Source organism: Phoca vitulina, unplaced genomic scaffold (assembly GCF_004348235.1).
Source record: "Phoca vitulina isolate PV1807 unplaced genomic scaffold, GSC_HSeal_1.0 scaffold46, whole genome shotgun sequence".
NCBI lineage: Eukaryota > Metazoa > Chordata > Mammalia > Carnivora > Phocidae > Phoca > Phoca vitulina.
Genome location: NW_022589749.1, coordinates 1,058,875 through 1,086,866, shown reverse-complemented (window position 1 = coordinate 1,086,866; position 27,992 = coordinate 1,058,875). Strand labels below are relative to the sequence as shown.

The following is a 27,992-nucleotide window of genomic DNA, read 5'->3' as shown; positions in this document are numbered from 1 at the left end:
AAAGAAAGAAAGAAAGAAAGAAAGAAAGAAAGAAAGAAAGAAAGAAAAAAAGCAACTTGCTCCCCCTGGGGCATTTTAATTGCCCAGATGAGCGACAGATGCAGGGCAGGTGCTGAGCTAAGAGAGACATTTGTGGGAAGGGAAGGCAAAACGGCTACTCAGTGTTCCCACGCTCAAAGAAATCGGAGTTATTTACACTCACACTCTTAAGGCTGACACTACAGGGAAATGTGGTTAAACTTACCGAACAGTAAAAATATAGCCTGGATAATAAAACTGAAACCACCACCTAAGGCTTTTGGACAACCCAAAACAGAACCACTGTTGTGGGAGTATGAGAATTGCCCGAAGACTGTTCAAAATGAAGAGCCCTGCTCCCCTCTTCCACCCATATCCTATTTCATTCAAAAACGCTGAGAGGAAGAGGCCCAGGAATCTGCATTTCAACAGACACACCAGATGATCCTAACAGAGGGGTCTACATCTGGACCGCCCCTGAAAAACACAAGACAATCCCCGCCCCCGTCCCTTTGGAGGACTGGCCTCATTTTCACACTCCAATACAAGAACCACGGGTATCCCCAAGTTTAGTCCTCAGGCCTCTGTCTGCTTCACAGTCTTCTCCTTTAAGAGAGACCGTGTGCTCGTTGAAAAATTCCGTCACAAACACCTGAGCACCTACCCACTAGGCTCCGGGCACTGTCCTCTCGCCCAGCCAGGATGTCGCGCTTCCAGCGACCGCTCTCCTGAATTCCTCTGTCCAACCAGCTAACCCTGCCGGCTAGGTGACAGCCCCCAGCATCAGGGATTGGGTCTTATCGCCACTGCACAGCCAGGCTGCTGCCCAGCACATGGCAGGCATTTAACGAATATACAGTGAGTACACGTGCCATCACCACCTCAATCAGCCTCAACAGGCCTGCGACTAAATGTGCTGCATTTTCCTCCCCAAAACTTGGCTGCCCTTCCCAGCTTCCCTATGTCTCTGAAGAGAACCACCTTCCATTAAAATTGAGATTTGTCTTTTCCTCTCCCACTGGCACCTGGAGACCCCGAGCCACTGCCTTGAGCAGGCCACGCGATGGCCCCAGGCACTAAACCCCGAGCATGGACTCAGGCAGGTGACCCTCGCTAAAGCAGGATGGCAGAGGAATCACTCTGCCCCCCAGTTTGACAAATGCACCAAGGTACATAATCCTCACGTGACCCCGGGAGGGAGAGCCATCGTCATGGCCATTTAGCCAATGAGGAAACGGAAGCACAGAGAGAAAGTGGGCTGCCCAAGGTCACAGAACTCACAAGAAATGGAAGTGGAATCCTACCCCAGATCAGGGTGGCCTGGGTGGCCCGCTCTGCACTCTTCACCACCATGCACAGTGCCTCTTGGGTATATGCTAACTGATGCTTGACACCTGGAAGGTGTTGGGGGCTCCCGACCCCCAGCAAATCCTCCTGGGAGAGGGCCCCTCACGCTCACCTCCCTCAACCTTGTCTCCAGCTCCAGCAGCCGATTCTTGTCACTGTGGTCTTGGTGGCTGATTTTCTCCAGCTGTTCCTCCAGCTTCCGGTTCTGGGCCTCCAGCTTCCCCGCCTGTGTCTCCAGGTAGAACTTCTGTTGCCTGAGCTCAGAAATCATCTCTTCCTGGGCCTTCCTGGTGGGGGTGGTCGGGGGAGCCAAGCGAAATCACAGTCTCATCAGAGGTGAGCACATTCCCTCAGCAGGCCGGACAGAAAGAGAGTGAGAGGTGTGTCTTGGTAAGTGGGCATGCTCATTCCCAGGTTGGCTCTGTCCTGACCCGGCCTCGTGTGCCTGATCCCAGAATGGGGACCTGGGACCCGTTCAGTCCTCACTGTTCAGAGGCCCTTGTCTATGGGATTCAGGAAGGTCAAGGGGAATGCAAGAGACACTAACATTTCCCTCCTAAGGTAGACCTTTTTTGTTTTTGTTTTTGTTTTTTAGTCTGTCCAAGGGCAGAAAGGGGCCTCTGCAGAGTACAAACAGGAGTGCCCCACCCGCTCCCGGAGGCAGGCCCTGGGGAAGAAAGAGCAATGAGGGGAAGGAATGCTATTCCCTCCACTTCTCCATAGACCTTGCTCACCTCCCCACCAGACTGCTCACAAGTATCAGAAACTGGAATGACTCAAAGACCAAAAAGCAGCCTACTGAGCTGCTTTAAGTGAAAACGGGAATGTTTTAGAAGATCTCCGAGGAGGGGTACCTAAGGGGGGGGGGAAGGGGGGAATCCCAGGGATGGTCATTCTTTGGGGGAGAAGATTAAGATCCAAGCGCTCCTAGAACATGGGGAGTCCTTGCAAACCTCATGCACCTGGGCCTAACAACAACAGCAGGACGGATGGCCCAACGAGGCACACACAAGATCACATCCAGCTAATCACAGGAGGCATGTCTGGGGAACAAGGCCCGAAGCTCTCCAAAAGCTAACTATAAATAGCCTTCATTAGAGAGAGCAAAGCCCTCTGTCATCTGATGGCAATTTGAAGCATTTAAGAAAACCCAGCTCCAAAGAAAGGGCATGGCAGAATGAGACCACTTAAGAGAGGGCAAAATTACACAGGTAGAACAGGGTCTGGAACAAACTACAGAAGTAATTAAATCTGCTCTGGCTTCATCAGACAGAAGAATGAAGTTTCTGCCCCAGGAGAGAAGACCAATGTGTAACCATGCACGCAGGCGGAATGTGAATACTTACATGTTCCTCTGGGTAAAAAGACTGCTGTTTGCCGCAAGTTTGTTGGCTTCTGAGAGTTCCACAATCCTCTGTTCCAGGGATCTGATCTTGGAATCCATAGCATTGATCATCTGAAACACAAGCAGGGACTCTGACACCTCACACACAGTTCTACCAGTGTGAGGGTAATGTGGGCCGTCGGGCCAGGGTCAAAGGCTCCCCTTGAAATGCAGGCTTTCTGACCAGAGGTAACAGGGGAGCCAACTGCTCTGTACCCTCAGGGTCACAGGTCTTACTGCCCAGACAATGGCACTCAGTGGTTTTCTCAGAGATTACACGTCCCCGCACTACCTAACCACACGGAAGGACCAACTTAGGAACACAACATTCTGTGAGTAAGCAGGCCTCATTAAACCCCCGTGTCATCTGCATGTGGCCTGGGCCTGCCGGAGCTTCTAACTTGAATCTGCAAACTCGTGTTTCTCATCACCCATGGGGCTGTCATTTCACTACCGTCTTAGATTCTCTACATCAAAGTTTTCCCAACCTAATAAATCATAAGAATCGGGGAGGCAGCAGGGGGAAGGTGCTGATTAAAAAATACATTTCCTAGGACCCTCCCTTGGAGATTCTGAGGTGCAGAGTCCCTGTGGGGTCTGAGACCATGGGTGGATGAACAAGCACCACAGGTGAACCTTATGAGCAGAAAGTTTCTGAAACCCGTACATGGGTTAGAAAGGCAAGAAGCGAGGGCAGAGAAAGGAGGGCCATAAGGAAGACATAGGGCCACTGGCCATTTTGTCAGGCAGCGTTGTGAAGGGCAACGTTGATGGCAGACCAGCATGAGTCCTTAAAGAAGAGCATGAAAGGCAAAATTGGCCACCCTGAGCCACCACCCCCACTGCGTTTAGGAGATGAAGGGGTTGCAGAGAGTTTGCTGTAGGCAACAAACTCCACAGGATTAAACAGGAAGAATAATTCATCAGCTGGAATGGACGCTCCTTGGGTGTGTGATTCCGGGCACGTTTCACAAACCCTCCTTGGAAAACTGGCATTGTGATTCCTTATACCTACCGCCTTTTGCTCGCTGAGAATTTTGCCCTTCTCATGGGCCTCCTCTTCGTGTCTCTGCATCAGATTCTCCAGAGTCTCTTTATCGGCCAGGTCTTTCTTTATCTGGTTGTCCAACACCTACGAGAAACAAAAGAAGTTAGTGTCCTGAGTAGCAAAGCTGAGCGGGGAAGACTAACTAGGGGCTCTTGGGAAAAGCGGAAGAAGCGGTGAAGAGGCCAAGAAAACTCTGGGGCAAAGAGATGGACTGGGAGTCTGCTTATGAGCCAGGATGAGGGTAAGAAGTCAAGCCTGACCATCCAATGGCAAGTAACCAGCGGACTTGAACTAAGAATTTATTTTAAAATCAGCAACCAAAAAGAGGTATATATCCTCAGTGGAAGTAGACTCCAAATGAGAGAAAAAAGATCTGTCCCCAGATCTTACAATGTGCAGATGCTACCTGGGGGCAACTTTATCGTAGTCAATGCACCAGTTTTCAGAACACTGCTCGCTCTTAATCTGTACAGCATTAATCTAGGTATCTCCAAGGCCATGTACAGAGGGACAGAAAGCTGAAGACCAAGGACGTCTGTGCGACCAAGGCTGATGTTTGGAAACAGGGACAAGAGGATTCTGCCCACCAATAAAGCAGATGGAGAGTCAATAGTTTGAAAAGACAACATAAAAGACAGAGTAAAAAAAAAAGTGCCTTTTTCCTCCTCCGTTCTTTCTTCTGATCTGGCTGGGAAACAAAAAAAAAAAAGGCACTGGAAAGAGAAACCTTTTCCCAGGGGAAGAGAAATCATGTGTTCTCAGTGCCGAGAACACCACTGCAAGCACCTACTGTTCCCAAGGGGAAAAAAATAAAACAGTAATGGTGTCACCATCCACCAGCTTGATCTAATGTTCTGCAAGGCACACACAGCCCTACCAGTTGCCAAAACAACAAGTGAGAAAGAAAGACAGAGGGGAAAAAAAGGAAGACAACATCATAACTTGCCCGAGCCTTTGAGCACAATCCTGTGTTTCTCATCACAGAGAATCCACTCTGCCTTTTCTGAATGACACAACTGCTTCTGATACTGGGAAGAAGCTGAAAGAACTGGGGTCACAGAGGGGATTGAAATCTGCCTTTCCCACAATGTCTACTGTGAAGGGACCTTCGTGGCTCATGGGGACATGAGCTCCTAAAAGGAGCCAGTCAGCAGGGAAGGGGTTCACATGACAGAGAGAGGAAAGAACAGATCTCAAAGAGGGCTTTAAACTAGAACTGACTGATGAAAAAAATAGATTGGGAGTCTGTGGAGAAGAACAAAAGGTGGAGGACAGGTCAAGGGAGGAGGAGGGGAGAAGCTCAACAGGAGAAGTGGCCCATTCTCTAGGATGTTGGGGTTGATTCTAAAATTACAAACAAGAAAAGGACAGAATCTAGGGTATGACCATGATTATTACTAAAATGGCCTTAGAGAGGCTGGAACAGGAAGCACAAGGCAAGACAGGCTAAAAAGAAATGGTTTCATAAAGATTCCAGTAGGGAAGACAGAAGAAAACAGGTCTTTCCATAACATTCCCTAGGATCTAAAAAACAAAGTTCTTTCCATCTAGAAGGCTATGGAGACCACACAGTACCTGGACCAGGTATGCTCCTCTGTATGGGGTGCTAAGGCAACGAAACACATTTTCAGGGTGACTCAGGCTCAAAATAAAACCTCAACTTTGGGCCATGATGGAGCCCAGTAAGAGGTAGAGAGGAACAGGCCTCTATCAAAAACGCACACACCTCGACTTTGATAGGGTTAAACTGGCAGAAGGACGAACAAGAAAAGAGATGCATGGAAGGGAAGCAAGGAACTTGAAATGAGAGAACCATTATAGACATTTACATCAATTTAAGAGAGAACACAGCTTTCAGACAGGAAAGTCAATATACTCACCCAAATTACAGAATTAATTTTATGAATGGCTATTTTCATCGTGCAAAGGTGTCAGTGGACTACTGCGTACATTCTCGTAATGTTCTGGAAGTTGGTTTATTCCAAAGATAAAAATTGGGAAGCCAGTAAGAAATCAGATCAAAAGGATTTGTATATAAAGTTTAAAATACACTGAGTAGGGGGTCACACTACAACACTTTGAAGTCACTTCTGAGTTATTTTTCTGTATTTTTCTTCATGAAGAATAACCAAAAGTAACACCAGGGGTTAAAAAACAAACAAAACAAACAAACAAACGAAAAACGAAGGTACCAGGGTGGTGAGGATGATGATGCTGTGCTCTGTGGGCATATACATGTTTGGTTCTCCAAAAAAGGAACAGAAAATACCAACAAAATCTATTAACAGGATCATCACAAAAATTAAAAGCCTCCTTCATTGTCTGATTTGGAAGGGGAAGATAATATTTAAGATGTAATGACCAATATCTGATTCTCAGGAACACAAGAACTGAGTTAAAGGCTTGGTACAAAGTCATAATGAAAATGTGATGTGATTTTAAAAGGAAATAGATAAGCTGGCATTTTTTCTGATCGCTGAATTTATTAATAATAACTGAATTGAAATTATAATTTCAATAATCGAAATAATAATTGAATTTAAAATTTTATACAACGGGCTAGATTATTTAGGCCAACTCTTCAATGGGAAATGATTTAAAATGCTAGATAAAATATAGAAAACATTGTCCCAAAAATTGGCAAGAGACTAAGAAATTAGAAACTAAAATTCTAAGTGACAGCAGAAACCTAGAGAGTTAAGATGAACACAAAGCTATTTTTAACTTGAGGCATTTGCTGAACCAAATAAACTTGAACTTCATTTTTAATAGCCTCAAAGGGTAAGAAGACCGAAAAGTCTAAGCCCAGGGCCACCCCCGAAGGGAGTACACATTTCCATTCAATGCCTCAAAGAATTCCCATTAATAATTTTCTAAGGAAAATGAGCAGCTGACCAAGCACACAAGAAGACAGGCACCGTGAGGGGCGCCTGGGTGGCTCAGTCAGTTATGCCTCTGCCTTCAGCTCAGGTCATGATCCCAGGGTCCTGGGCTCAAGCCCTGCGTCAGGGTCCCTGCTCAGCGGAGAGCCTGCTTCTCCCTCTCCCTCTGCCTGCAGCTCTGCCTACTTGTGCTCTCTATCTCACTGTCAAGTAAATAAATAAAACCTTATTAAAAAAAGAAGAAGACGACAGGCACTGTGAAGAACAACAAAGAGAAACAACAGAGCAGAAACAGACCTTCAGATACATCAGATACTGGAATTATCAGATAAAGAACATAAAACAACTATGCTAATGTGTTTAAAGAAATAAAAGACAAGCTTAAAAATGAATGCAGGAAATAGAAAATTATTGTCTTAAATAATCTACTAAACTTGGGAAGGAGCCAAATAAAATGTCTAGAAACCAGAAATACAGTAACTGAAATTTAAAACTCACTGGATGGATTTAACAGCAGATTTGACAGGTAAGAATCAGTAAAGTGGAAAATCAGTCAGAACTTACCCCCAATGTGCTTCGAGAGATAAAGAAATGGAAAATATGAAAAAAATCGCACATGATGCCTACTCACACCCTCAAAAAGGAAGAAGGAAGGAAAAGGGACAATATTTGAGATATAGCGACCAATAATTTTCCAGAATTGATAAAAGATACCAATATATTTTAAAGTCCTGTATATCTCGAGCAAGATAAATAATCAATCTGAATTTAGATACATCATAGTAAAACTTTAGAAAATTAAAGACCGAGCAAAATTTTAAAAGCAGCCAAACAAAAAAGAGCGATGATTTTCAAAGAAAGCAACGGTTAGACCGACAGCTGACTTCTCATTAGCAATAATGAAAGTCAAAAGACAATGGAGTGATACCTTCAAAGGGTGTCATAACAAATAACTGTCAACCCCAAATTCTATCCCCAGGCAGAACACCTTTCAAGAATGAGTGTGAAATAAAGATACTTTCAGACACACGGGACCGGGACCTTGTCACCAGCAGGTCTTCGCTAAGGAAAGTCCTCAGGGATATACTTTAAACAAAAGGAAAATGTTCAGGTCTGAGATGCAGGAAGGAAATTAAAGCAAAGAATGGTGAGTCTGTGGCTAAATCTAAATCATCATGGACTGAATGACAGTGGGGCGAAAAATACATTAAAGACAGAACTGAGATTAATAATTAAAAAAAAAATTTTTTTTTTAACATCCCCCACATGGGTTAACACCCCAAAACCTCCCACCATGGCCTGAGGACAGCATTTACCCCAAACAGGCCTTGGGTCTAGCAAGAAGGAGCCCAAAGTGCCCAGGAAGAGAGAGAAGCTAGGTCATGCCAGAGGAAGAATGCTGGGGAAGATCAGAAAGTGTGTTTACTTTAATTTTTTCCTCGTAGTGCTGTTCTTTCTGTTTCAGGTGCACCTCTAGGTGCTGGGCTGAGACCTGGGCCTCACGGTGCTTCTCCTCCAGCTCCTGGACACAAAGGAACAGACGGTCAGGTGTGCAAAGGGAAAGACATAGCTCAGGTGTGTTAGACATTCACGGGAAACATGACTTTGGCATTGGCACCACAAGCAACAGGCACATGTTCCTTCATGACTAGCCCTAAGGCTCTTGGGAAGGAAACCACCACCGATCCTTGGCCCTGGGGTTTCCAGGTCCAAGTATTCACACACATACACACACAGCTGGTGGGCTGGGATCAGAACACTGTCAGTGTGACAGGTCAAACAAAGGCAGCTCTTCATCTGTGCACAGAGAAAGGACAGTCACAAGGCAACATTTAAAAATTTAGTGCAGCACAAAGCCCCTGCCCACTGCCTTGAGCCCCAGGCCATTTTCACTGTCATAACAGCCTTAAATGAAAAGAAGTAATTTTAATTTCTTTTAAATTTCAAGTTATTTTATTATGATAAAAAAATATTTTGTGTTTTCCTGATTATCAACAGGATTGCTCACCCTAGCTATGGAAAGAAAGGTAATGTTACAATTCAAACACTTTGAGGTTTGAATGATTTTTGTTTTAACTGATTGGTGTGTAGAGAATGTGAACATCTGGAGATGTTCATATGATATCATGTTTATAGGCTACAATGCTAATGGGAACAAAGTAGAAATAAAATACAGTGATAATAATGACCCAAATATGTATGCATATATATTAAAGATGGGAAGAGAATTTGGAGTGATATAAATAGTTCAGACTTAACATTCCCTTCGTTCTAAGATTTCTGCTTTTAAACAAAATTGTTATTCATTTGAAAATTATACCAATTCATTTGCCAGTGTATTATAAACTGATCTTATAAAAGGCAGCATTCAATCCACTGAAACATTCTCTAAATGCAGATTTCTGCATCCACATTAATTCTTATGAATCTGGACCCATTAGTTAATTACTAATATCAAAAGTCATTACCCCAAGTTTGCATCTCTTCACAGTTATGAAATTTTTCCTTGAAGTAGAAGTAATTATGAGAATTTTGAAGAATGAGGAAATTATACAGGATATGTCCTTAAAATGGGGGGGAAAATAGTTTCAGATTCACATGCACATAAAATGTTACTGATTAAGCTTTTGAAATTCTAAAGCCTACAAGCATTGACTTTGCTTTGGGGGCCAGTAAAGTGTTCAATTTTAAGACCAGGTGCACAAGATCTATTGCCATCTAACAGATGTGATCTTGAAAAGTTGAATGTAAACAGGATTTTAATTAATAAAAACATACTTTAAGGGCTTTATGTGCACTAAAGGATCTCCTGCAATGACTTCTTTCATTAAAGCAAAAGACTTTGCTATAATGAGAACCTCAATTTCCTGTTTTAAAAAGGTCTTATCAGAATAGCAAATATTTTAAAGCAAATGACATTTGGGGATCTGTTTCCAAGCATCATCATTATATGGCAGTAGTAAGGACCCCCTCTGCCCACGTCCTGGGTACTTCACAGTCTAAGCACAGGTTTCTTGAGCAAAAGGCACTTTCCATAAATAAAGTCACAACCACAAAGGTAGTCAGGCAGGTGGCAAGATACTCTCAAACAAAGAAATCTGTTTACTTTTTCTTTATGTTAGAAATCGCTTGATAATCATCTTGTCTGAGTTTCGGTCCTCCTAAGAGAGCACAGGAATGGAAAGCAGAGTCTAAAAACAGGTCAAAAACTCAGATCCCTGAACCTGACGACTTGAAAACCCGATTTCTGGTCTCTATGTGAATGGGAGTTTACAACACAGAATCCAAGAAGGTAGAACTCTCTACTCCTACATTTTAATAGCAAGTGAATCTTTGGAAAAGCAGATATTCTAAATCTGACTTCTTGGTGGTTTGGCATTTTTTGTTGTTGTTGTCATTTTTGTAAAACGTTATCTTTTCTATGTATTGGATCAAACTCTTCAGTCCTGTTATGCAAACATTGTTGTTCGCTGCTACATTTCCAGCTCCTAGAACAGTGCTTGGCACATAGTAGAAGCTCATTAAATATTTGTTGAATGAATGAATGAACACATCACCATTAAACAGAGAAACACTTTGCAACTACAGGAGACTTAACCACTTTGTTTGCACCAAGCAAGGGACAGCGGTGGTGGGATCTCGGTAGGATCTAATTTTACTCACGATAAAATTCACACACTTGACAATCGCCAAGAGAAACTTTGATGATGGAACAAGAGAACAGAAAGGGTAGACTAACAGTCACATTTGCCTTGGTGTGCAGACGTATATACGAAGACTGTGTGTTAAAGCAAAACAGTTCAACCAATTTCTCTTTCACCTGTTCGCTCAAGAGCATCCATATCTTCGTGAATATATGCAAACATAGACAGGTAAAGTTTTGAAGGGTTTGGGGGTTTTTTTTTGGTTTTGGTATTAACGATAGGCCGATAAATTGGCCATTCTTGAGTTCATATAGTTGCAGGTGACCCACTTTCCAGAAGTGATGCAGAGACACAGAGAGAGACGCACTGCCCTGCTCACCGCCTCGCCTCCTTATGGTGGAAAGGAACAGTCCAGGGTCTCTCCTAGGGGCAGAGTGGAGGGGGCTATGAACAGATTCCATGTCAACGCTAAGACTCCCAAACGTGGCACACATTCCTGGCTTTGGGACTGAGATCCAAGGACAGTCCTTTAAAAGTTCACCTGCCTGGGACAAAACCTCACCACATCTGTGAGTAGCACCCAAGCTGGCTTTCCTTGATGAAGTTAATTTGGTCACCAGAGCCGGAAACAGAATCATGATGGTTTACAAACCTAAAAAAAGACCTGCTACATCTAAGGAAATTAAGGGGGAAAAATAATACTAATAACCAACTGTAGCAGAGAGAGTGAGTGGGTGAACACAGATCTATGACAGATACTACTCTGTGAAAAACAACCCTGCATGACTAATTTCTTTCTTCTCCAAAAGCAAAAATCTGGGTTTTGGTTTTAAGGGTCTAAATCCCCACTGTTTTGCAAATTGCCATTGCAAAGTTAACAGCCATACAAAACTCTGCTGACAGAAGAACGTCAATGCTCCTGTAAAAACGTATCGGAAATGACAGAGGACGCACGTTCATGTTTTAAAATGTCAGGCGGTAGCAAACAGAGCGGAAAAATAATATTTACGGATCTGTTACCGGTGCCGAGACGTCCAACATTTGGTTATTCGTGCTATCCTAGCATGGGGGCAGACACTGAAGCCACTTCTCTCCATTCACCTACTCGGTGACACCTCCCCTGGGTGACGGCGTTCCGTTCCTCTTTTCACCCCCTTCCCTCTGCGACCTCTAACCTGTTGTCTTTTAACTTTTCAGCCTTTGTTCCTGCTCACCAGAATTTTATCAGCCATCTGCTGGATCTGTTGGGATTTTGTCTGGATGTCATCCTTCAGTCTGTTTTCTCTACGCTCCATGGTCTCTAGCCTCTTTACCTTGTTCTCCAGAGAATGGCGGCGTTCCTGTAGATCATGAATCAATCAGAGAGTTTTAATGGAGTAACTGCTACGGGCTTGGCGCCTGCACCGAGGGAGAGCGCCCTCGCGAAGCATACGCGCAAGGCAGGAAGAGAAGTCTCAGGCACCCGAAGCAACGGTGAGGAAAAGAAGATTCTAGAATCCAAGTACTTGGTTGTGTTGGGTTATAAGAGTGCATTCATTCATTCAAATATTTACCAAGCACCTACTATCTGCAAAGTATCACACTAGGCATCACAGAAAATATGGAGAGGAAGCCGACAGAATTCCTGCCCTTGGAAAAGATAAGACAAACACAAAGAAACATAATATAGGTTAAGACGGGGGAGGTTGCAGGCAGGAGAGAGGCCTTTTCACTGAACGAGCTCAGGGGAGAAGTCACAGAGATGTGAGCTTTGGAGGGCGCTGGGATACCCAGGCTGGAGTGGGGAGAGCGGAAGGGAGGGTGGAGGGCCCTTCAGACGAAGGCAGATGCATTAGCACAAATATGGAGGGGGTAGGGAGCCGGTGAGGCCCCAGGTGAAGCCTCCAGTGGCTAGGGCATAAGATGCGTTAGGGGACAGAGTAGGAGAGAAGGTAAAAGGGAGCACTAGTGGGTCGAATGGCTCAGAGTTTCATGTACCAAGTTCAGGGGTGCACGTAAGACACAGGGAAGCTTTGAAAGCTCTGGGATGGGCCAGGGGGTGCTGATGAGCCTTGTGTTGAGGCCCGTGAGTCTTACATTGAATGAGCCAATGGGCAGGAAGGGAAGATGGAAAGTGGAGGGCCCTGAAATGACTAAATGTGCTCAACTAAGGGGAAGAAGGCCTGGACCATGAGGAGGCCCACAGAAATGGCAAGCAGGAGTGAACGGGGGAGACAGCGGGGCTGGATTTCTAGGACTGAGCGGCTCACTGAATGGCAGGGAGCGAGGAGAACAGACGATGTCAAGGTTTCAAGCCTGGGGTGACCAGATGAGTGATGGTGGCCCTGACTGGCATGAGGAGATTAAGAAGGGAGCCCTGCTCATGAGGGAAGACACGGAGTTCATTCTAGATGTGATGCACCAGCCGGGACCGGGGCAGGGGAAAGCAGAGAGCCTGGGGCGGGGAGGGGGGGGGAGGTGTAAATCAACTACGATCTGTTTATTCTCTGGGACAATCACCAAGGCGGCAGGGGAGGTGGAGGGGAAAGGGGGAAGTTTTACTTTTGATTCTCCATTCTTCAGTACTGTTCAAGTTTTTTACAACAGAAGACACTCATGTGTTTCCTGTATAATTATATCAAATATTTCAGCAACAACAACAACAACAAAGAATTCGAGGGAGAGAAGAGGCCCAAAATACCGGCCCCGGGGGGGGGGGGGGCGGGCATCGACACACAGGTAACAGCTGAAGCCTTGAAAGGTAACGTTATTAACTCTGTGGGGAGGAGGCAAGGAAAAACAGGGGTGTGGAGAGAAGAAAAAGAGAAACTGAGGGAGAGCATTACAGTTCATCTACTGAAACGTAAATCTTCCCAGGTTCGTGAGGCCAGAGGAAAAGGAACAGAAAGGCAACACACTTATCAGGACATCTTTCTACTTGAAGCTGCTGTGACCAGTCTTTTCTTCCCCTTTGGGGAAAACGTTGCCAAGCCTCTCAGGTTTCAAAGGGACTGGCAGAAGGGACAGTGGTTCTGCAGTGTCTTCTCCTTGGCACGGCCCAAAGCTGGTCGGCTGCTCATGGGCAGCCACGCCGGGACCCGGGCTCAGTCCACCACGGGCTGAGGACCCCTGCTCACCTCGGCCTCCACCAGCTTCTTTTTTATGCCTTCAGAGGAGTCCTCCCGGTTCTGCAGCTTCTCCAGCTCGCGCTCGGCTCGCTCCTTCGCCTGGCGGATATTCTGCAGCAGTTCGGTGGCCTCTGTGCTGGCTTTTACAGCCTACCCGGGGAGAAGGTACAGGAGACAGATGGCCAAAGTCATTCACATGAAAAGATAGTGACGATCTCCTCAACAGGGAAAAGTCAGGCAATACTAAGTATATATGTACCAGATCCATTTTCAAAACCCATTTAACATTCACTTTATTCTGCATTTCCTCTCCACTAAAGTGCACTTATATATATATTTTAACATCACTGAATTTGGAATGCATCTTACAGTTAAAATGGACAGCAATTTTTCCTTCTTGGGGGTGCACAGATACAGTGCATCTGATAATCATTAGTATCTTAGATTCAATGCAACATAGTAAATGCAAACAGAAAGGCCTAGCAGGACTTACCTACCCAGGTGTGAATGTGTTTACCCTCAGTTTCTTCTTATTTAATTATCTCATTTGCTCATTTTCCTATGGGGAATCTGTACTACTTTTATTTAAAAAAGGATAAAAACTGTCAGCTTTCCTTCAACCTATCAAAGCCTACAACAACCATAGAGTTCCCTGGTAATTCACAAATCTGTGCTTAAAAAGAAAAAAAAAACAGCTAAACCTTTTGAAGTTAATTTTCACTTGGGTCTTATCTATACTGAAGCTCTTACAGCATCATAGCAAAGATCTGAGGGTAAGAAACCAACAATCTCACACTTATTTGCTTTGAATTATAATTTTTAAAAAGTCAAAACTTCAAGAAAACTTCATCTTTGAGATCAGCACTGTCCAACACGGGAGCCACTGGCCACAGGTGGCCCTTGAGCACTTGCAATGTGGCTGGTGTGGCTGGAAAATTAATTTTTAATGTAACTTACGTTTGATTCATTTAAAAACTGAAACAGTGTGAATGTTTTACTATCAACACAACGCTGCAACGATATTTTGGCTCTATCAGATTAAATAAACTGTATCATTCAAATAACTTCACCTGTTTCTTTTTGCCTGTTTAACGTGGCTACTAGAAGATTTAAAATTACACCAGAAGCTGACACTTGTGACTTGCATCATACTTCCGCTGGAGAACACAGTTCTAGATAGAAACGTGAATCCTCAGACAAATGTCTAGCTGAAAGAGGGCGGTAGAGGCTTTCATTAGTGATCTCCAGGATCAGTGAGACGGGGACGGATGAACGGATGAACAAAATGTGGTCTGTCTACACAATGGAATATCACGCAGTCTTTAAAAAGAAGGAAACCCTGTCACACGCTACAACATGGATGAACCTCAAGGACATTATGCTAAACGAAGTAAGCCAGTCATGAAAGAACAAATATTCTATAATGCTACTCATTTGAAGTCTCTAAAGTAGTCCATATCACAGAAACAGAACACAGAAAGGTGGTTTACCAAGGGCTAGGGGGAGGAAGGAAGGAAAATTAGCAGGTCAAGAGTTTTAGTCTTGCCAGATGAAAAAGTTCTAGAGATCCACTGCGCAGCGATGTGAGCATACTTAACACTACCAAACTCTATACTTAAAATGGTTAAGATGGTAGGGGTGCCTGGGTGGCTCAGTCGCTTAAGCAGCCGACTCTTGGTTTCAGCGCAGATCATAATCTCATGGGTTGTGAGATCAAGCCCCGAATCAGGCTCCACACTCAGCAGGAGTCTGCTGAAAGAGTCTCTCCCTCTGCCCCTCCCCCAACTTGCACACACAGCACAGATGCACACACTCTTTCTTTCTCAAATAAATAAATCTTTTTTTAAAAAATGGTCAAGATGGTAAATTTAATGTTATGTGTTTTTCACCACAACTTTAAAAAAACAAACAAAAAAAAAAGAGTAAATGAGAAGAGCCTCTATTAAACCAGGCCACGAAACACATGGACATTCTTGCTGTGATGGGCATGTCTCAGAACCACATCCATTCTGGACCATGCATTAGCATTTCCAGCGTTCAGCCAAGGGGAGGGTCATTAAACCAACTGCACAGGATGCTATAAACCAAACCCACCCCCTCCCCCACCCAGAGATGACTCCCCAGCTCCCCCAGTCTTCCAATGGGCAGGAAGGCTGCCCACGGTTTCTCACTGAAAGCCGTCTGGGTCATGAACAACCCCTGCTCCTCTTACAAATGTGCAAAACGGGGAGCCTGGCCCCCTGAAGGGAGAGAAGCTGGCCTCTTGGCCTCTTGGGTTCCTGTCATAGTATAATTAGAACTTTTACTTGAGAGTCTCACGCAGCTTGAGTTTTTAAAAATAAACACTGCTGACATGTCTCAAAAGGAAAAACTATATTCAGAACTCTGATATTTCAGGTAATAGCTCACTCGCCCTTCATTTTCCTTGGTGCTGGCTGACTAGTTCCGTCTCTTTCATCTTTTGGGTTCCAGGACAAGGCAAAGAAAAGTATTTGGAAATGAGGGGCAAGTTCCCAAAAAATCACCTCGGGCTTACCTTTTCCAGCTTCTCTTGGAGCTCCTGAATTTTGAGCTGTTGCTCAGCATTGATCTATAATTAAAATTCCAGGAAATAAAGCAAAAGGTAAATTGGCATGAATGTCTTGCTACATTTAGTGCAGTGCTATTGTCTGAAGGTTTCTGTGGGGTCTTTTTGTTCTGTTTTCCAGCCCCTACTAATGGAGAGGAAGAACAGAGGCCTATCAGAGAAGTCTTTGAATGTCCCAAGGAAAATCTCCATGCTACTTCCCTAGAACCAGCAACACACAAATGGCAAGAGAATCATAGTTGCCCAGTGCCTTAAGACTACAGAAATTTTCACCTATGTTTTTACTAGGTGTCTTGGTTTGTATGTTACTGTGATCAGGCATGACAAAAAATGAGGTGTCTTTTATCCCTTTTAGAACCACAGCTAAAGCTAAATGTGGTTGCCCAGAGATTGACCATCAAAATAAACCTGGAAGAGAGTTCTCTATCCATTGCAAGAGTATTCTTAACCAATGACTAGCCATGGAGAGTAACATTTAAAAGATTATCAGGGCACCTGGGTGGCTCAGTAAGTTAAGTGTCCAACTCTTGATTTTGGCTCGTGATCTCAGGGTTATGAGATCGAGCCCTGCATTGGGCTCCACACTCAGTGTGAGTCTGCCTGTCCCTCTCCTTCTGCTCCTCTACCCCACCCCACCCCACCCCCACACATGTGAGCTCTCGCTCTCAAATAAATAAAATCTTTTAAAAAAATTTTTACAGATTATCTACCAAAAATAGCAATACCAACAATGGAAAATACCTTCTCCAGTTTGGAATATTCTCCCACTTCAGGCTTCCCTTGATCCTTAGCCTATAAGTTAAGAGATAAAACATATTGGAAAATCTCAAGCACCTAAAAGTCTTACAGAGACTACCGTACTTTCTTGGTTTCTACGGCCAGATGATGATGATGATGATGATGATGATGATGATGATGATGATGATGATAACTAGGTTATCTTCTATAAAAAAAGACCAGGAGCTTGGCAGAGTATTCCATTATTCCACAAACATACACTCATGAAGCTAGTATTCCCTTTATTCTTACTAAGATCATCCAGGAGTCTACCCCAAAAACAGCCTTCTGGCAGGTGGCTGGCTACCTTCATTAGTTTATGCTGACATTCTGTCGCTTTCCGCTTGAACTCTTCAGCAGCGAGCCGAGACTCTCTCAACTCCGATTCATAGAGATCACTCCGTCTCCTTGCCGAAACAAGGTCCTCTTCTAACTGATTCATCATCAACCTCATTTCTTCCACTTGAGCCTGGTACTCCTAAAGGGCAGGCAAGGGAAGAAAGGTGAACTTTAGAACCCCCAAAGAAAAGACAGGCAGTGAAGACAGAAGACCATGGACCACGGAGGGAAGACGCACGTTGAAGACAGATTGGCAGGGAACAGTCCTAGAGAAAAGATGGATCAAAATGGGCAGAAGGGAGAGGTGTAGGGAGGGCGAGGAGGGAGATAAGAATATTAAGTCTTTAAACTATCTTAATGTAGGTAGGGGCACCTGGTTGGTTCAGTCGGTTGAGTGTCCAACTCTTGGTTTCAGCTCAGGTTATCATCTCAGGGCTGTGAGATCAAGCCCCGAGTCGGGCTCCACACTCAACATGGAGTCTGCTTGGGATTCTCTCCCTTTCTCTCCCTCACCCTCTACCCCTCCCCTCACGTGCTCTCTCGCTCTCTCTCTCTCAAATAAATAAAAATCTTTAAACTGTTTTAATGTAGATCATGTATCATTAGTAACACCATTTGGAACATAAGTGCCTGTATCTAATAAGATCCTTTGAGCAAATAATACCACACAAGTAGCACAGAACCTTAAGGCATTTGCAACACAGGAGAGCTGAAAGGGATGTTCTTTAAACAACCAGCATAAACTGCTTACATGTAGCTTTCTTCCAAGGGTAATCATTTATATAGATTTGTCCTTTAGAAGTCATGTGCTCCTAACACAATTAGATATGGTACTAGTTTTAAAATTAACCTTTCAGACGGCACAAGGGGATAATTGGAAATCTCAGTAGAAAGAATCTTGGAAGGTGAAACTCATCATGTCGGTTTCTCACCATTAATTTCTCTGGGCCCAAAACTGAATGATGAACTTAACATTGCTCTTGAAATGCAAGTCACCCTGAAATTTGGAAGAGTCAGAAACACTGGCTCTGGTCAAAATAACTTGTGAGCAAAACTCCGGAGAAAGAATTATCTTGTTCCTTCGAGCAAACCTTTAAAGTGATCCAAACAGCCTGACCTTTTCCAAAATGAATTTCTAAAATCAAAACAGAACATTTGAATCGGTTTTTCAAAATTGGATTTACCAGAAGAAATGGGCAATGATTTTGAAAACTTGGGGGCAAAGTATGAAAATATTCTGTCAGCAATATCAAAGCTTATGCATATAGGGATTATGAATGAGCGTGTATCCAATCCAAGGTGGCTTAGGGTGGGAGGAGGATATAAAGTGAAAAGAACAAGGAATTGAATCAAGACCATCTTTGATATTCACAATATACAGTGAACATCTCTAAAATCTGTTCTCCCAGGAAATCATTGAAGAGGTATCAATTAAGCAAGGACATGTTTTTAACCAGTAAAAACAATAATTGATTTTTTTAAATAACAGGGTATAAAGCAAACCTTTCATCCCATCGTAGCAGGCAATTCCCCTAGATGCACGCTAAAGCAGAGGTGATGTTCTTAAGAAAACTGGATAGTTTTCATGCAAGCACACCTCTCTATATAATTGGGAAAGGAAAATAATGAGCCCAGAGTGAGCACAGTCTCATTTTACTTCGCCCACCCCTAAGCATACTATTATTGAAGGTCAGTCCCAGAAGTCATGGGGCACCAGGCTGTCTGGGGGGTGCACACAAAGTGGCTGACGCTGGGTTACAGAACCAAAGGTCTTCACAACCCGCTCACAATTATCTGAACTGAAAGAGCGGAACATGAGCCAGATTATGTGAACTGATACATCCTTGCATCCTTTACTTTCTAGCCCCCTTGGCCAGGGTTGCATTATGACTTTGGCGGCTCTGGGCACTGTGCCTCCCTGGACCCCCTCCTTCATTTAAAAAAAAAAACATGCATGAAAAATTATATTTTATGGGGTCCCTGGGTGTCTCAGTCAGTTAAGCGTCTGCCTTTGGCTCAGGTCATGATCTCAGGGTCATGATCTCAGGGTCCTGGGATCCGTTCCCTGCTCAGTGGGGAGTCTGCTTCTCCCTCTGCCCCTCCCCCCTGCTCATGCTCGTGCTCTCTCTCTCAAATAAATAAAATCTTTAAAAATATATATATTTTCCAATGGCATTCATATAGCGACAAAAACATTAGTATTATCTACAAAAACAGTTTCTTTGACCTAAAAGCTCAATTTTTTTCCTCTGATTAAAAAAAAAAAGTAAACATTTTATGGGTCCCTAAAAGTACTGCTGGCCCTGCTCACAGGCACAAACACCAAGCTCTAGAGGAAGCAAAGAGCTGAGAGAAAATCTTGGGCATCTTTTATCCTCAAGTTCCTTTTTCTGTCCGGAACTTCTGCCGGCAAGAAGCATAAGTAATTTTTGTGTTTTGTCCAGAGCAAGGACAGAGCGTTGTTCTTTCCCTCAACATTTCTCTTTCCTGAGCTGCCGGTGCTCAGGGGGAGGAAGGCAAGAATCAGGCAACATCTCTCTCAGCAATCTGAGCTCTTGGGGTACCCAGATTGCTACAAGCACCAAAAGGATTTCTACCTCATCTGTTGAGCTGCTGTTATCATGCTGCCTCCCTCAAGGAAATCCTACAAATCCAACAGCTAACCAAATCCCTGCTTCAGGAAAAATCTGAGAGAAGACGATCAGGCCTGTTTCCAAGGAGAGCGGAGAGACAGCGATTGTATCTTGGCATGGGATGGACTGTCAGTCAGTGTTGAGTGGGCTCAAGAGAGGGAACCACGGACAACTTTCGAGGTCTGCCCTAAAGTCTTCTGAATGGAGGCTCAGAGTTTTGTGGAAAGAAAGTAGCAGACATATACCTATCCAATCAGAAATCCCAAAACACCAATGCCTTCTGTGTTACTCAAACTTCTGTTCCCCTTCCCGAGGAAGGGGCGAGGGGCATCAGCAATCTCTAGTAATGGTACATGAATCGAGCTATCATGTGAGACTCTTAGGTGTTTTTATTGTAAACCAAATGCAAACACTCTATAGGGGGTGGCTAAGCAGAAGCAAAATGTTTAGAAATTTTAAACATGAATAGCTGTACAGAAATTAGCTTTTGAGAGAAAAAGTGGGGGGAATAAATGCCAAATCTGGGAGGAATCGACAAGCTGCAAACCAAACACTAGGAGTCCACTGAGAAGCGGGAAATGCTTTTTCCTGGACTGCAGACATCCTGGTCTCCCAAAATTCACTAAACGCCAATTTAATAAATCCATCTTCCGATGAGAAAGAAAATCTGAAGCTGAGAAGTTTTCTGCCCCCCAGTGAAACTTCTAGCAGTCATTAAATCTAAAACTCCCCATGTATGCCAACTGTTGTATGAATCATCAAAGACATCTCTCTGAACTCAACCATCAGCATGCACCTTTTCAAAATGTCCTGTTAATTCAGTTCCTATGGAAGGCATGGCCACCAGCTGCTCCCTCTGGTGGCCAAATGCGGCTTTCATTTCCCCCAGGATGTCACCAAAAGCAAATCTCCAAAACACATTGAACTAATGGGAGAAAAAGAATCCTGTCCCTTGACACTTTTATGTTGATAAAAGGCGCAATGAGTCAACTGTCAGAGCAGATTTTTCAAACTCTACCTTCAAAGTCTCTAAGATTAGTATCGGTTTTCAGAACAGATTGCCAACATTACCTTTGCAGGTTTATTTATAACATCTTGATCAAGCAAGGATATTAACTAATCACTTTAAAATAGTAAGGCGATACACAGATTGTGCCAACAAAAACCCCAAAACATTCATTTTTTTCTTTAAAGAAAAGCTAATGGATCAATGATTTGCAGGAGTCTGTTGCATTACCACCCAGATGGCTAAGTCTGTGCTATCCAGAGACAAAAATGTTCATTCCCATCACTGTTTCCATTAGATTTTTCTGAAGTGAATGAGAGTTGCCTGGCAGCTGATAATTCAGCTCTCCCAATCGCTCATTGCCATCTCTTCATTAAAGTTTCTATTTACAGTTTCTTGAAAGGACCGAAAAATCCATGCTAAAAAGGAAACAATGAAGCAAAATAAAAATGAACCATCTAGAAAGAAAACCCTTTTAGAAAGGAAAAAAAAGAAAGAGAGTAAGTAGGCTTTTTAAACATCTTGATTCTCTTTTCTGAACACTCAGGGGATGGCCTTCTGCGCTCAGATTTCCCGGGTTAATTCTGACGCGGCCTTCGCTGCTCAAGCTCTTCTTCTCTATCTTTATACAAGTAAAACTATGAAATATCCTGGCTTTGGGGTGCCTGGGTGGCTCAGTTGGTTAAGCCTCTGCCTTCGGCTCAGGTCATGGGTCCTGGGTCCTGGGACCCAGCCCCACGTCGGGCTCCCTGCTCCTCAGGGAGTCTGCTTCTCTCTCTCCCTCCGTTCCTCTCCTCATTTGTGCTCTCTCTCTCTCAAATAAATAAATAAAATCTTAAAAAAAAAAAAGAAAAAAAAAAGAAATAATCCTGGCTTCTCTCAAAAACTTAAAGTATATCTGAAAAGCTATAAAAATATTAATTTTTTTGATGGTCTAAAGCAGAGATTGGCAAACTTTTTCTGTAAAAAGCTAGACACCAAGTAATTTCTGCTTTGTGGGCCATATGGTCTTTGTCACAACTACCCACCCCTGCCACTGTAGCATGACAAGCAGCCACGGACACTACATAAATGAATGGGCATGGCTGTGTTCCAATAAAACTTTATTTATGGATGCTGGAATTTGAATTCCATATAATTTTCACATGTCATGAAATATTCTTCTTCATTTTTTTTTCCCCAACCAGTTAAAAATGCAAAAGCCATTCTTAGCTCGTGGCCATGGAAAACAGGTGGTGAGCCAGATTCGCCCCACGGGCCACAGTTTGGCCACTTTTGTTCTAAACCTATACCTTTCATTGAAAAGAGTAGCCATGCTGGGCTGCAGACTTCAAAAGGAGCTAGAACAAGCGCTCCACCGTTTATATAAATCATGGAGAATATACAGTTTCCAAATGACCTACATACCTCTCTCTCTCTCTCTCTCTCTCTCTCTCTCTCTCTCTCTCTCTCCCCCCACCCCCTTCCCTCTCTCTGCCCCTCCTGAAACACACCTCCCCTGAAATTAGAGGTCTAGGTACCAGACCTGAGCAGCAGTCATACCTGCTCTTTGATTTCCTGGAGCTTCCGGCTCTGCTCTCTGATATCATGGAGAAGCTGCAGTGCTTTGTCATCCTCCTGGGACACCTCCATCCGTGCTTGCTCCAAACTTCGCTTTAAGCTCTGAGGAAAGCAAAAATTTTAATAGGGATGCCCTGTGGTTCCTGCTCTGTTTGGAAAGATTCATTAAAGGGAGCTTGCAAGCTGCTTCGCAGACACCACGACGGTTTCGGGTGACGGAGCAAAGTTGACAACTTCCAGGTGGTTGCTGGCTCCGGTTTTTCCTGTAAAACCCCTCGGTTCAAGAAACATCATCTCAACCTTGTGTCCTCACGGGTCCGGCCTGAAACTGCAAACTGGCATCACAACCTGCCTCTTACCGCTGTCTACCTGTCCTGTCAGATACTTACTTGTGTGTTTGGGACTGAAAACCAACAAGATCCCTTAGCCTTTCGTTAACCCACCATTGGGATGGCTAGGAAGTCTGTTCTGGAATATCGGATATTAGAGGGCTCTCCAGGATAGATCCCTCTTTCAAAGTAGCAATGACTTCCTTCTTGCCTAATTGCCACTTAAGACCCCAAGGGGTCTAATTCCACCTCCTGGCTTACGTTTCCTGGACACCTTTCATCCATAAGGTTCCCTCAATGCTTCAGTGGCACTGAGATACATATCTGAATAACTTCACCCACCACTGAAAGGCAGCCAAATCTGGAATGGAAACATAGCAGTTATTCTTAATCAGCCACGTTCTATAGATTTCCTCTCCCTTGTGAAAAAAAACTTGAAAAATGTGTGATTCAACTTCTTAAGACTGTTTAATTGGCCACGTTAAAAAAAACACCTGAATGAAAAATTTAACGAGACAATGGAGAAGACAGTCTACTCTTGTGAAGGAAAGGAAAAAAAAAAAAAAGTCACATGGTAAATAATGACAGAGGGCCTGGGTTTTTTGTTTTGTTTTGTTTTGTTTTTACAGGCTCAGTTTTCTCGTTGCTGCACTGGTTCTAAGCAATGGAAAACAGATCTCAGGCAGATTCAAAATATATGTTCCTGTGCTCATTTAGGAGTTGGGCTCTCGAGGCTGCTGGTGGTGGAAGGGGTATCGACCAGAGAGGCTGGGAGGGGAGGCGCTTGGAGCCTTGGCCGCTCGCCGCAGCAACGACAAGGCCCGTGTCCAGGATCCACAGCCTGCCGCGACTCCTGGAGCCCAGTCCTCACAGTTCTGGGACCTCCCGCCTGGCTCAGGCTACCCTGCCAATCACACAGCTTGCCTTGGAACACTCCCTCTCTCTCTCTCTCCCTCTCTCTCTCTGTCTCTCTCTCTACGCTCTGCCATTGGCTGTGATGTGCCTCATGAAGCTGTCATGAAACAGGATGAGACACACACAACAGGAAGTGCCGCCTCCGAGGGAAGGGGACTTTGGGGAAGGCTCACACTGCATTCTGTGATGTAGGTAGCAAGGTCCTGCTCCAGGAGGGATCTCTGAGTCTCAGAGGCCTTCAGCTCCACCTCCTTCTGACTAAGCACAGCCTCCACCTCTGACACTCTCCGATGTAACCGGGTCATTTCCTGCTCCATCTGAAACAGACACATCGACAGGTTAAAAGGGCCCATGGAGGTTCGTTTGGAGCAATCAAATCTCAAGCAGCCTCCGAAACCACCTGGGCTGGCACTAATTCGCCAAAGGTTGGGAAGGAAATACCATTGCTTCTTCGCCCGGGAGTGCACAGTTCTTCGTAAGGACAGTCACCAATGCTAAGTCACTCCTCTCATCCAAGACTCGGTTCACACTTGGTCACTTCTCTAGCCCCGTGAGCAAGGAAGCCACAATCACCATTTTTCACCTGTATGCTTTTTGGGTTTAGTTTGGTTTTTGGCACGCGTCACTTTAATTTTATCCCAAATCCATCTTGATCCCCCCCATCTCCTTGCAAAGATCTAGAGGACCAATCCAGGACAGGGCAAGGAGATATGTATTCGTCTGCACTCTCAGAGGAGTCCCAGGCAAGGAGTGGGTCTTAGGAGCTTCCAGAGAGCTGCCCCTGGGCAGGAACAGTGAGCGTTAAGAGACGTTGAGCATAGTCAACACAGTGGCTGCAGTTACATAAGCAGGAGGCTTAAAGGACTAGGAAGAGAGACTTCGCATCACTCAAAGCAGATGGGATGCAACTCGGCCACAGGTGAGGACCCACGCCACCTGCCGGAAGAAGCAGACATCTGGCTGGGTCATGCTGAGGAACGGGCCGTTTTTAAATCCAGGGCCTCCTCTGGTTAAGATTTAAAGGATTTACAGCAACGTCAAGGCCTGAATTCATCTCCCTCTGAGCTGCTGGAGGCGAGACTTCAGCGAGGGAGGGAGCGCCTCGCCCGCTCAGTATGGATCAGGTGGCTCAGTGCCAGCAGCGGCCCCGGGCGGATCCCTTGGCATAGACTGACGGGAGGATCCTGGAGCAAGGAGGGAGGCCAGCTGCGGAAATAAATACCTTGTGACACTTGTCCTGGGAGTCTTGCAGCTCTTTGCTTTTGATGAGAAGTTTCTTTTCCATGGAGCTAGTCTTGGCAGGGGAGTCCAGACTTGACACGACAGACCTAGATAAGAAGAAAGCCAGCGTCAAGGTGGCCAGCAGGTGGGTCTGAAAAGCGGCTTTCAGAACCCGTGGCAGAGATAACGGACCTGCCAGAGTTCTGTGGCCGTCCACAGAGCTGGCTCAAGAAGCTTCTGATGACATCAAGGCCACGAGGCAGAGAGGTGGACAGAAGCAATAACTCTGGCAGACCTGGGTGTAAACTCAGTCGCCGTTGACCTGAGGCAACGATTCAGCCTCTCTGGGCCCTGGTTGCCATATCTGTGAGGTGGGATGATGAAGGGACGTCCCACAGAAGGAGCATGAGCATTAAATGCACGGCATTGTGCCTACACAGCTTCTTTCACTTACTCACAGAACAGATATGCACTGGGCACCTGCTCTGTTCCCGGTACTGGAACAGCTATGAACAAGACAGGGGGCCCCCACCCTCCCAGAGCTGACTTCCACAGATGGCAGACAGAATGCATCAGTAAGACACACAAACAAAAAGTTACAGATGATGGCAAAGAAGGAAACAGGGTGCCATGGTGTGAGAGAGGGAAATGGGTCAGGGGCTTGGTCTAAGCAAGGGTGACCAGGACGGGCCTCTCTGAGCGGTGACATCTGAGCTGGGACCTGAAGGATAAGAAGGTGCTGGCCATCCAAAGCTCTGGAAGGAAGCAAACCCCAGGGAAGGGGAATAAGATGCAAAGGCCCTGAGGCAAGAGTGAGCTAACACAGCGAGTGCCTAACAAACATCATTAGTGACAATACTGATCCAATTACTGGTTCTTCCAGCCCCAAGCTAGCCAGTTTGGTTCTGTTTCCATTTTATAAAAAACAGCTAACGCAGGTGCCTGGGTGGCTCAGTCGGTTAAGTGTTTGCCATCGGCTCAGGTCATGATCCCAGGGTCCTGGGATGGAGCCCTGCGACGGGCTCCCTGCTCAGCGGGGAGTCTGCTTCTCTCTCTCCCTCTGCTCCTCCCCCCAACTCGTGTTCTTGCTCGCTCTGCTCTCTCTCACTTAAATAAAAAATCTTTTTTTTTTTAAGATTTTATTTATTTATTTGAGAGAGAGAGAGAGAGATCACAAGCGGGGGGGGGGGGAGCAGAGGGAGAACCTGAGCCGAAGGCAGACCCTTAACCAACTGAGCCACCCAGGCACCCCTCAAATAAAAAATCTTTAAAAAAAAAAAAAAGACCAAAAAAAAAATCCAGCTAATGCTTGTTATGGTGGGCCAAATAAGTCCCCCACCCCCAACTTGTCCATGTCCTGATGCCTGGAACCTGTGAATCTGTTACTTGACATTGAGTCGGACTCAAAAGAGACTTTGCAGCTGGGACTAAGGTAAGAGTTCTGAGATGGGGAGATTATCTTGGATTATCTGGGCAGATCTAATGTTACCACAAGGGTCCCTGGGAGACAGAAGTAGAGGAGGGGAGGGGAAGTGAGAGCAGAAATCAGGTCAGAGTCAGAGAGAGAGAGATTCGAAGATGCTACGCCGCTAGCTTTGAAGGGGGAGGAAGGGGACCCAAGCCAAAGAATCTGGGCGGCCTCTAGAAGCTGGGAAAGGCAAGGAAACCGATTCTCTCCTAGAGGCTCCACAGAGCGCAGCCCTGTCTACACCCGATTTCAGCCCAGCAAAACCCATCCTGGCTTCCTGACCTCCAGAACTCCAAGGTGATACATTCATGCTGTTTTAAGCCACTTATTTGTGGCAACTTGTTACAGCAACAGGAGACTGCCACGCTTCCTGAGCATGGACTACACACATGGCTCCTGTCTGAAGCTAGCTAGGTCTTAACTCTTTATTCTCTATCATTCTATGAGGCATTTTAGAGGTGAGGAAGTTGCCGATTCATAATTGATCTCTGCTGGTCTCTACAGAGAGCTGGAGTTCAGGGACTGACAGGTGCACCTGAGAGAGCGCCCAGGATGGTGTCATGAAAAGAATGCAGCAGGACCTCCCAAGAAGGGGCTGGAAGGAGGCCCTCTCCACAGAAAGGAGGCGCTTACCCACACATGTTTATGTCATTCACACACTCTGCCTCGTCCCGAGAAGCAGTGGTCATGGGTAGAGAGGACACTTCTCACCCAGGGCATCTGCCCTCAGCGGGTGGCACCCTGGGCATGAACACTGGGGTGGGGGAAGGGCAGGGCCAGAGGAACAGCCGGCAGAGGTTCGTGTGCGCAGAGGGATGTGTGATAGAGCCCACCACCGCCCCACGTGCCCATCTTTGTTGCCTTGGTAACAGGGTTGCAGGAGCCGGTCATCAGTGAGCACTCACTTCTTACCAGCCCATGAAATTCTGCTTTCTGATGCCCCAAACTATTTCCTGGCCTACAGGAGGTCCGTTTCCTGCAGCAACTCAGCCCTCCCTCCCTGGCCCAGTGGCAAGGGCTGACACGGTAGGGCTGGCTCGCTGTACCCTGGTGACGGCTCCCTACATTCACGCTGCAGTCGGCACCCAGAGGCATGCCGCTCTGTTCAAAATCTGACTCTGCCACTCGCGGAGCCTCAGTCTCATCTGTAAAATGGGGATAATTCTCAACCTCCTTCAAAGAGTTCTTGTGAGGGTTAAATGAGATAAGCCGGATATTGCCCTTGGCACTGCGCCTGGCACATTATGAGGGTTCAATAAATGTCAACCATTGCTATTATCATTGTCATTTCTATCATCACAACCCATGCAACGGTGTAAATAAATAGCGCATGCCTCACAGGCCTAGAACAGTTGCTTGGAATAGTAAAACTCAGGGGGCTAAAAGTGTTCCGTGCTATTATTCACATTAAACCAAATGGGCAACAGGGATTGAAATCCAGAAACAAATCTTTTGGTATCACCTTTGGCAAAAAATTTTAATCAAGTTCTAGAGCTCTCACTAGCCTATTTTCTATCTAAAATCTAGCCAAAACCCACATACATACACACTTTTTCTTTTTAACCTGAGATGAAATGGGTTACTTGGCATGACCTTGGGTTGCCTTTGCTGCTTCCTTTATTCCTGACTTCACTCTGGTGGGTAGGCTAGAGAAGGAGACCCAAACCCCCCAAGGAGGGAGGGATGATCCATAGACGGGTCCCCGGTCCTTTAGTAATCAGGAGGCA

The 27,992-nt window shown here is 45.2% G+C and overlaps 1 protein-coding gene across 1 annotated transcript in view; it reads right to left on the bottom strand.

Moving 5' to 3' along the window:
• CIT (citron rho-interacting serine/threonine kinase) overlaps positions 1-27,992 on the bottom strand; it is a 161,770-nt gene that overhangs the window by 60,639 nt on the left and 73,139 nt on the right. Inside the window, 11 exon segments of the mRNA XM_032431628.1 lie at positions 1,478-1,652; positions 2,712-2,821; positions 3,765-3,881; positions 8,106-8,201; positions 13,440-13,580; positions 15,967-16,020; positions 16,759-16,809; positions 17,102-17,272; positions 22,315-22,434; positions 23,750-23,893; positions 24,799-24,904. Coding sequence (XP_032287519.1) covers positions 1,478-1,652; positions 2,712-2,821; positions 3,765-3,881; positions 8,106-8,201; positions 13,440-13,580; positions 15,967-16,020; positions 16,759-16,809; positions 17,102-17,272; positions 22,315-22,434; positions 23,750-23,893; positions 24,799-24,904 — 1,285 coding nt within the window.